Raw genomic sequence first — 10,000 nt, forward strand, 5'->3', positions numbered from 1 at the left:
GAATGGTACCGGAACAAAGAGAGAGAGATGAGTGTGTTTATATGTGATGCCAGGAGGAATGAAGTGATTTCTCTTCCACTTGCCGCCTCTGGAATGCTTGTGAGTGGCAGAGAAGTGATTCTAGGAGAAGCAAAGTGACAGAAAGTGGCAAGGAAGTGGCTGTGTGAATGACGGTGTAGCTGAGAGAATGAGTGACAGGGAGGAGGAGCGCGGGAGCGGAAAGGAGAAAACACAATGGGGTCCAAGAATTATGTGCTTAGGTGATATACACTTGCACACGTGAATCTGCTCATTTCCCTAAAGGCAACACATGGTAAGAGAGATAGTAATTTGATACAGGAAAACAATAAAACAATAACGAACATGTAAATTACGTAACACAGAAAAAAAGTACCTAGTTATATAAATTGTTGCATTGATTAACAACTGATACATTCCATATTAATCCCTTCAATACTGGGACACATTTTTACCCTGAGGTTTGTGTACGATTAGACCATTTTATTGACATTAGCAAGGGTCTATGGAGATCAGGAGATTAATGACCAGTCTTCACTATTTTAATCCCCCACTTGAGTTTCTGAATCTGTATAAAATCGTCAAATAGTAACCGGAATGAATATGGAAATACGTCATGGTACTAAAGGGGTTATGATACAACAATGAAATCGTAAAATGACTCACACCACACTATCCTTTCATTGCACTTCACGCTAATCATTTCATATTTCAAATTAACTTTTAGGCAGCAAATGAGTAATGAGAATTGTGCATATGACTGTAATCAGAGGGGGGACAAAGGTTGACTGTGCATAACAAGGGAAGGGCACTATACTAATACATATATTCTACACTCTCATATATCTGGCAGCTACACCTACCCACAATCCTCAGAAAGTTTGCACCCAGACCGAGGGGAGGACACACACACACACCCGAGTTAGCCAGGATTGTTTTGTCCCCTGTAGCCTGTTAAAGAACAATACACGTGTTGACTGTCTCCTGGACTTTACTTCAAGCCCTATGATACTGACAGCTCCACTAACACACGCGGATTCTTATATAGGGTTTTGTGAGATCCCATTTCCACAACCCAGAACATTACTGACCTGGAAAATCTCTCTTTTGTAGCACATGAAGTTTGTTTGACGAAAAAACTCGAAAAAAAATATTGATGTTAATAAACCGTGACGGAAAGCATTCCTGTAACTAGACTCGACCTTTGATTTACTACAGGTAAGCGATCCTGCCATGAGGATAAAGAACACTCAAGCCGATTTACTCCAAAAGACAGTGTTATTTAAAACACTAGGCCAATGTACATTAATTGGGACAGGCGCAATTTCACATGGAGGAGGAACTGACAGCCTCGGCCAGTGACCCTCAGTCAGTCAGGAGCCTCAGATTACTGCCAGGCCTGTGCGCCAGTTTTAGTTTATCACATACTAGGAAAAATCCTTTCTCTTTACTTTTTAAAGCCAACATTTAGCTTCAAAGTGATGACGCAGGATGTTTATGCAGCATTGTAATTTGCATCTTCATTGATTCATTTAGTAATGTCTTTGTTTTAGACTTTTGTCCTATTGGTTTACAATCTTGGCGGCATGTTTTAGGATTATAGAAATTTTATAGCTTTATTTTCCAGTGTGAACAGACTAATACATGTGATACTTTTCTCATAAGCGTCATAATTCATGTCAAAATGGTATAAGGAAAATATTATTCAACCAGTATCCCACCTTAAAGGTGAGTTATGAGTTTTGCTACTCTCCTTCACACACACACACACACACACACACACACACACACACACACACACACACACACACACACACACACACACACACACACACACACACACACACACACACACACACACACACACACACACACACACATACGAGTTACCGGTGGGAGGGACTGGCAGAAAAAAACTGGCGGAGACGCCTCAAAACGCCTAACTTCATTGGAATTGTTTTAGCAAGGTATGAAGGTTCCAGTTAAGAAAATAAGAAAAGGAAAGAACGAGAATATTCAGTGTAGAAGAGGGAGACAGTTGAATGTCATTGAAGAAAGGATCTTCAACAGGAAGATAATTAATCATTTATCACTTCACAATCTTCTATGTGATCTCAAGTGTGGCTTCCGTCGAGTCCACTCTAATGGTGATCTTCTGGCGTTCCTTACAAAGTCTTAATCATTGTTTTAGAGATTAGGTATGTTCTGTATTCCCTGGGTCAAGGTGGTGCTGGGAAGGGAAAGACTAAGCAAGGCGGAAATGTAGATGTTTGGGATAATGATGAAAGTGACCAGTAGGATTGTGATGTGAAAGTTTCTGAATTATAAGTAATTGTTGCATCTTTTTGTCAATTTGTCTTAGTTTATATTTGTATATGTCTATCTGTCTTAACCCCTTGAGTACCATGAAGCGTTTATGTATTAGTTTTGCTTACTATTTGTTCATTTTACATATCTTCAAAAACTCATGTGGGGGATTGAAATAGTGAAGACTCTGGCCATTAATCTTCTGACCTCCATAGAACCTTCCTGCCCTTCCTTGTCAAAAAGATTATCTAATCGTACGCAAATCTCTAGGTAAAAATGTGTCCCAGTATTGAAGGAGTTAATGTGTATCTTTTACCTTTCTCTCTCTCTCTCTCTCTCTCTCTCTCTCTCTCTCTCGTGGAAATTAAGCTAATTGCAAGGAGCAGCGCGTTACTTTTTTCTGCTGGTTTTTCCATGATAGCCAAGTTGGGTTCAGTGCAGGCTGCAAAATTTGAGGAAACAGTACTTTTTGATCGATATTTTTGTTTCAATGTACAATTTGAAACCCCCTCATCAAAGACTCGTACATCTGCTTTATTGACACATTCTCCAGAGAGAGAGAGAGAGAGAGAGAGAGAGAGAGAGAGAGAGAGAGAGAGAGAGATTCTCATTCTCTCTCAATGATACGAGAAAATTAGACAGGCAAATAATGTCACATTTTATTTTCACTGTATATTCACTTTCAAATATATTTTATATGTGTGTGTGTGTGTGTGTGTGTGTGTGTGTGTGTGTGTGTGTGTGTGTGTGTGTGTGTGTGTGTGTGTGTGTGTGTGTGTGTGTGTGTAATAATTTAAAGAGTGAGCCTCAGAGTAGGTTTCTTTTGTTACTTTATTATTTTTTTTAGAACGTTGGTGTGGGGTGCACTATTCTGTTTGTCGTGGTTGGTGGCAGTGGTGGGTTTGGCGTGGGAGGGCGCTGCTTGCGTGTCATCTAGGATAGTGGTGAATTGCGTCGCAGAGTTCTTCAATACGTGCTCTTTGAACCTCTTGTATGAGTTCCTGCGTGTCATGGGTTTAATATCCTCCGTGATAACCGTAACTGGTAATTGTAGGGACCTTACGACCTCATAACAATGATTCTCTAACGTCGGAAACCTAACGACAGCCTTAAGAAGCCGTGTCTCCGTGATGGTAAAGGTATCATAACTATCACCTCCTCATGACTGTTTCCGTGAGATGTCAGACAATATCTTGAAACCGATTTGTGATCATTCCTTGCACATTTTCCACTCCGCAGGCACAGGCGTGTGGCAGATAAAGCCAAGAAACAACACGGTGGAGGAGGGTCGTGCTGTCCGTCTAACTTGCTACATGGCCTCCTTGCCTTTGGCTTCCTACATCTGGCTCAAAAATGACGCCCCGCTGCCAATAAACAAAACCAGGTAAGTATTAAACTGACGTTCATTCTTTATTTTGTGTGCTCATGCAGAGTTCCTTCTTGCCGTTTACTAGTTGTGCACCACCGACTGTTAATTAGACTGAATATCTAATTAACAGCAAAAGGGGGAGACCAAAGGATGAAAGTGACCGTGTGTTTACCAAGGAGGGACCGAAGGATGTCTGTGTTTCTATGTACACCAAAGGGTGCCTGTGATGGCTACCAAGGGGGATCAAAGGATGCCAGTGATCGTGTCGCTACCAAGGGGGGAGGGCCAAAAGATGCCAGTAGTCTTGTGGCTACCAAATGGGACATAAGGATGCTAGTGATCGTATCGCTACCAAGGGGGGGCCTAAAAGATGCCAGTGGTCGTATGGCTACCAAGGGGGGAATAAAGGATGTCAGTGGTTGTGTGGCTACCAAAGGGTAGGGGCCAAATGATGCCTGTGTTTATGTGTATACCAAGGGGACCAAAGGATGCCAATGGTTGTGTTTATATCAGTGGGGGCCAAAGAATGTTTGTGATCGTGTGTCTACCAAAGATTGACCAAAGTTTGGCAGTGCTACCCATCTCTGGCGAAGTTTGTCGACTCAATGTATAGATAAATTCATGAGTAAGTAAATAGATAACTTGATTAATGGGATTGATTTGTAGGTATATAGATAGATGGTCACCTTAAAGACAAACACACACACACACACACACACACACACACACACACACACACACACACACACACACACACACACACACACACACACACACACAACGCTGAGAAGCATTTATATAATGTATTCAGTTGATGACGCCTCCTTGTCATGCCAGGTACTACCAGCCCAAGCCCGGGGTGCTGCAAATAACCAACGTGCAGTTCCAGGACCAAGGCATGTTCAGGTAAGGTCAGTCAAAAGGAAATAATAAATAATCATTCCTACTTTCATCGTCATTCTATTAATAGCTGGATATTGTGCTGGATTCTGACAAAGTGTTGATCTGATGGTTAAATTTGTGTTGTCCTGATAAATCTTTCCTCAGTACATATGGTTTCCTTAATTTTCTTAAAGTTTTAATAATAGACTGGCTACTTGTCTTCACCTTAATAGATAAATTGTACTTTTCTATGTAATTTTTTTCTCTCTCTCTTTTAAGGTGTAAAGCAATCAATGACATGCTGGAAGAGGAGTTTTTGAGCAGTGGTGGCTACCTCACTGTGGTCCCTCGCAGAAATGATGAGGGGCACCCTTTCCAGCATTCGCTCCTTGCCGTGCCATCCAAGGTGGAGGTTCATGAGGGGGAGGAAGCGGTGCTGGAATGTATCACTGACGACGAGGAGCCGGACCTACACTGGACGAGGATAGGTAGGGTGTGATTGGGTGTGATGGGACCACATTATAATGTTGTACCACTTAAACATCCCCATGAACCCACTTTTTTTTGTAGCGATATCTCATTGCTTAGTAGCGATATCAAATTGCATGGGAGTTTACTTCTTTTGCTACAGGGTTATACATACGTTAGCATATGTACTCTTGTCACTCTGTAAGGGAAACAAAACTTCAGCGTATTCTTAGTTTTTAGAAGAGAATAAAATCTAATATAGTGATGCAGTATTATAATATTCAGCAGGTAGCTGGTAAGCCGTTACCCATATCATTTTTTTTTTTTCAGAAATAATTCTAACATTCGTATTCACAATTGCATTGCCAGGTGTTTTATTCATTCAAAAAATATTGCAAAGAAAGGTTGCTTCTCCATAACTTCCGTGCTTTGTTATTATTCAACCTGTGTTTAAGTTTTTATCTGTCTTTTAAGTTTATTTGATCTTATCTCAGATGAGACTCCCATCGCGAAAAACAGGACGATTAGAAAGGGTCAGGGTTCCCTGGTATTTCCCAGCGTCTCAGAACAAGACACAGGCGTCTACAACTGTACCGCCGTCAGCAAAAAGAGCAAGGAGCCGACCAGCACTCAGGTACTGTCACTAGAAGGTATAACGTAAACTTGTGTACATGATGGATACCTCAACGATATTGTGTATTTCAAAATTTTACAATTGTTTACGATGTATTTACAGTTTTTTGTTTGCTGTTTTCATTACTTCTTTATGTGCACACTCAGATGATCGAGTTAACTATGATGACGCCGCCGAAGGTTCAGCTCTCCATGACCGTCAGTAAGCGTCCTGCTCCTCTCAACACCAACGTCAGCAACGGAGAGACAGTGCGGATCACCTGCGCCACATGGGGCACACCTGCACCATCCATCTCCTGGTACAAGAATGGAATCCTGCACGTGGAGTCTGGCCGCCACAAATACACCAATAAAAATTTAACTAAAACCTTTAATTCGGAGGACTTGTTCATTGGCATCATCATGTCTCCCGACACAGTACGTGGCAACTTATCACTAGTGTTAAAACTGTCAAAATAGTTCCTAAAATTGCATGTTCAAAATATAATGATTCTACACTAATAAGTCCTACTTCCTATTGCATAATTACACCAATTTGAGATTATATGCCTTGTGTTATCTATTTCATTCAGATTTGTGATATGCATGTACACCAGTTGCCGAAATGTGTACGTTCTCACGCTCTCTTACGAATGGTATCTTTCATTATTGGGTTTAGCCAAGGCCTAGAATTTGCAAGTATGTAAGATGAGCCATCCGACTGTTCTTCTACACCACACACCTATTCTTTCTTTCCCAGGGACTTTACCAGTGTGTGACCAGGAACAGAGCAGGTGTGGCCTCTGATGCTTTCATTCTTAACATTCCCATGGTGGAAAATTTACCCTTGCCTCCCGTCAACGTGAGTGTAGTAGCACTCACTCCTTACTCTGTGAACGTGAGCTGGACGGCCTCACCTGATAACAATGTGTCCGGATACATCATCAACATCATATCAGGTAAGCCTCAGAAGAATCTCATAACAGTGCATTTGAAACCTACAAATTAATTATTAGTATTGAGCCTTCAAGATTACAGTAATCTAAGCTATTTGTATTTTCTTATGAACAAAGATAATGTTTTTAATGTTTATTTCACAATAACCCCCAACACACAGTATTTGTATTTTTATTAGTGTACTATATCTAATGAATATTCTTCTCTCTTTTTTCTCCAAACTTAATGGAAATCCAATAGTTATCTCACTGTCTCTTCAGACAAGCATGTAGTGGAATCGCAGTACCTCACCAACAAGACTTCTGCTGTGGTCGAGAACAAGCTTCTGCCGGGCAACACTTATGTCTTCTACATCAGGTCCTTCCTTATCAATGATGGATTAAAAAAGGGACTGTTCAGCGAGGCTTCGAATTATGCTACTGTCAAAATGAAAGAAGACGGTAAATATGATTTTTTTCTCTTAGACAAAACTAAGAATAGAACAATGGTAAGCATTCCAGTAAATGACTTTCCTTTGCAGATATGTGTGCGAATAAAAACAAATTAATATTCCGAAGTTGTATAAAGAAATGTGTATATATATTTTTCAAACATATAATCTTCCCTTGCATTGTGATAAATTAATGCTAGCATTGCAACTTTCTGCTCTTACGTTGCTATTTTTGCTTTGTTAGCTCACCACGCAAATAAAATATCGATGCCAGTGGTGAATCTCTACCCTAAATCACCCACCGAACTGTACGCAAACTGGACCCTAGTGGAGTGCAAGAATAAATGTGCCATCATAGAGCAGAACATTCAATGGAAGAAGAAAAGAAAACACTACCACTTGGAGAAGTATTTGCTACCAAACGTCACAGAATACACTATTAATGGTAAGGCACTGTGATGAGTGATGATGACTTACTCCTCGTGATGTCACCATATAGATCGTACTATCAACATTTTATATTAACCTGAACGATATTGCAATCATATTATTACGTAGTTTGTACAGACACAATGGGGAATGGCCCGTCCTGCAGCCCAGTGTTCTTTAATACCCTCCATATGGAAGTAGAGACAGGCCCATACTTTTTGTAATTGGCTTGGGTCTGTTTTTTTTCCTTTTATCAATCATTTATTTTCTTTATGTATCAGCACTGCTTTCTCATTGGTCATTTTATATTTACTGTGTGAAATTTCTCGTTGTCATTCAACATGTATTCACAAACTTCAAACTTCCATATGTACAACATCAAGAGATAAGAAAGTAAGCTCTTACAAAGTACGAATGCTTAATTGTTTCCCTTTATTTAGTACATAGCCACTCATATTTAGTGTTATACAACCATAAGATGAGAGCGAGTGGTTGGAGCTACAATGGCTACTTGTATCTAAAACAAAATGAATATTTTGTACTTGATTTATGAATATAGTGTACTTGTATCTGCATGCAGGAAAGTTTATCTCTTAACCAGTAGGCCCTATTTTATAATATTCTTACTTCCATGATAGCTATGAACATGACCATTCTCTCATAATACCAATAGACAGAAAAGGAAGAATCGCCCTGCTACCCTCTATCTTCACGCCTCTCCTCTCTCGGAAGCGAATTTTAAATATGGCATGTTACCAGATGTGGTTGATTTGGGTTTGCTGAGGAATTGATGTTATTTTTCTGTTCTGGCAGATCTGCAACCAAACAAATCTTACAAAGTGAGAGTTCTGGTGTCCACCCGGTCTGGCTATCCACTACACATGATTCAGCTGCCCTGGTACACTATCAGGATGCCACCCAGCAGCTCGGACTTACCCCAGGATAATGTTTTTCTCATTGTTCATCTCTCCACTTGCAGCCAGAGGCCCACCGAGGTCTTGGTGAGTGTCATTGAATAACAAAAGTACCATCAAAGTCTTGGCTATCGTCATCAATAGTGTGTAGATATGTACTTAAGCGGCTGTTATATGAGACTACCATGGTGAGCGTTTCAAGTAAATCTTCAGTTTCTTAAAAGTTTATCCCATATATTTTGTGTTCTGCACTAACTATTTCTATATTATCACATTAATTATGCTCAAAGAATTTATTGTTTTTATTTTTGACACAGGTAAATTGGACGCTAGACGTCTCTCTACAGAAGGATCTTGCCAGCTACAATGTGTTGTACAACACCTCCACCTCCGTCTGGCAAAAAAAGCTTCCAACGACCGAAACTTCCGTAACACTTACAGATCTAGGTATTTGTGATAGAAGTTAATAAAAACAGTGAAAGCTAGCAGTACTTTTGTGCATTTTTTCTATACTGATAATAATTTACTTCGATTTTTATAAAATTAACTTAACTGAATGGCTGCTTTATGTGCCATGTCTTTTCAAAAAGCTCCGAGGACATGCTACGGCGTGAAGGTCCGAGCCGTCTACGGCACCGGGCAAAACACCACCGACTCTCACCTGAAGACCATTTGCACACTGCCACAGCCTCCCTACATCCTCTCCCAACACTCCAACACCAACAAGATCAAAGTGAAGAAGCTCAGAGTTCGTGTCTACATCCAATCCTTTTTACATTCTGTTTTATAACTTTTTTTTTTAAATATGTACTCGCATGTTTACCTAAGAGACGGTTACATAATCAGATGATCTTTTTTCTTATGATTTGAATTGATAGTCAGGGTTACATCACCATCACCAACATCGTTATCATCATGATCACCAACATGTCCGCTGTCATCATTATCATTATCGTCATCCCTGTAGACCAAATCATGCTAGACTGTTCTTGGATGTCAACGTACCATTTGCATATTAGAAGCATGACTTAGCATTCCATCATGCATAGTTTTTCATATTAGTAGCATGTCCTAGATTTCCGTCATCCAAAGTTTTTCGTATTATTTAATGCGGTATTTAGTTTCGCTCTTACATCAATTCCAGGTATATTTTTACATCCCTAGAATACAAATATTTCTTCCCAGATCATTCACTTCAAAATAGTTTAACTCCACTCAGAAGAATGTGTCCGTCTATATGCGTGTCCATCTCTTACATTTTCATGGCAGTAAGATTGAATTATCTGATAAAACTTATAATGCAACTGTAATTTCTGTATCAAATTTTTTTGAGGAGTGAAAAACAGTGACTGAGAGAAGTAGTACACTTCATGCTAAGTACACCTTCCATCACAGACAAAGGTCCTCAACACCACCAGCGTGCGCATCACTTGGAAACACACGCCGCAGAAGATCATGGTTGACTTCTACACCATCAGGGTCGAAAATGTTGAATCAAACCCGGAGAGCCAGACGGAGCCACCAGAAGACAAGCAGGATGAGGTGAAGGAGTTGCATTTGAAGATCACGGGAAGAGCTGCTCGCAGTCCACAGCTGACGAAATTCGAAGACTCC

The 10,000-nt window shown here is 40.2% G+C and overlaps 1 protein-coding gene across 5 annotated transcripts in view; it reads left to right on the plus strand.

The window, feature by feature from the left end:
* The window catches only part of LOC123504716 (protogenin B-like), a 283,603-nt gene that overhangs the window by 265,036 nt on the left and 8,567 nt on the right, over positions 1–10,000 (plus strand). For all 5 annotated transcript variants that reach the window (XM_045255461.1, XM_045255462.1, XM_045255459.1 and 2 more), the window contains exons 6-17: positions 3,565–3,709; positions 4,532–4,600; positions 4,856–5,064; positions 5,539–5,678; positions 5,825–6,094; positions 6,417–6,615; positions 6,874–7,053; positions 7,288–7,488; positions 8,286–8,473; positions 8,704–8,833; positions 8,977–9,134; positions 9,782–10,000. The exon at positions 9,782–10,000 is cut by the window's right edge and continues 9 nt beyond it. In XM_045255461.1, the coding sequence (XP_045111396.1) occupies positions 3,565–3,709; positions 4,532–4,600; positions 4,856–5,064; positions 5,539–5,678; positions 5,825–6,094; positions 6,417–6,615; positions 6,874–7,053; positions 7,288–7,488; positions 8,286–8,473; positions 8,704–8,833; positions 8,977–9,134; positions 9,782–10,000 (2,108 nt within the window). The remainder of the gene's footprint in view (positions 1–3,564; positions 3,710–4,531; positions 4,601–4,855; positions 5,065–5,538; positions 5,679–5,824; positions 6,095–6,416; positions 6,616–6,873; positions 7,054–7,287; positions 7,489–8,285; positions 8,474–8,703; positions 8,834–8,976; positions 9,135–9,781) is intronic.

This window comes from Portunus trituberculatus, chromosome 17 (genome assembly GCF_017591435.1).
Source record: "Portunus trituberculatus isolate SZX2019 chromosome 17, ASM1759143v1, whole genome shotgun sequence".
NCBI lineage: Eukaryota > Metazoa > Arthropoda > Malacostraca > Decapoda > Portunidae > Portunus > Portunus trituberculatus.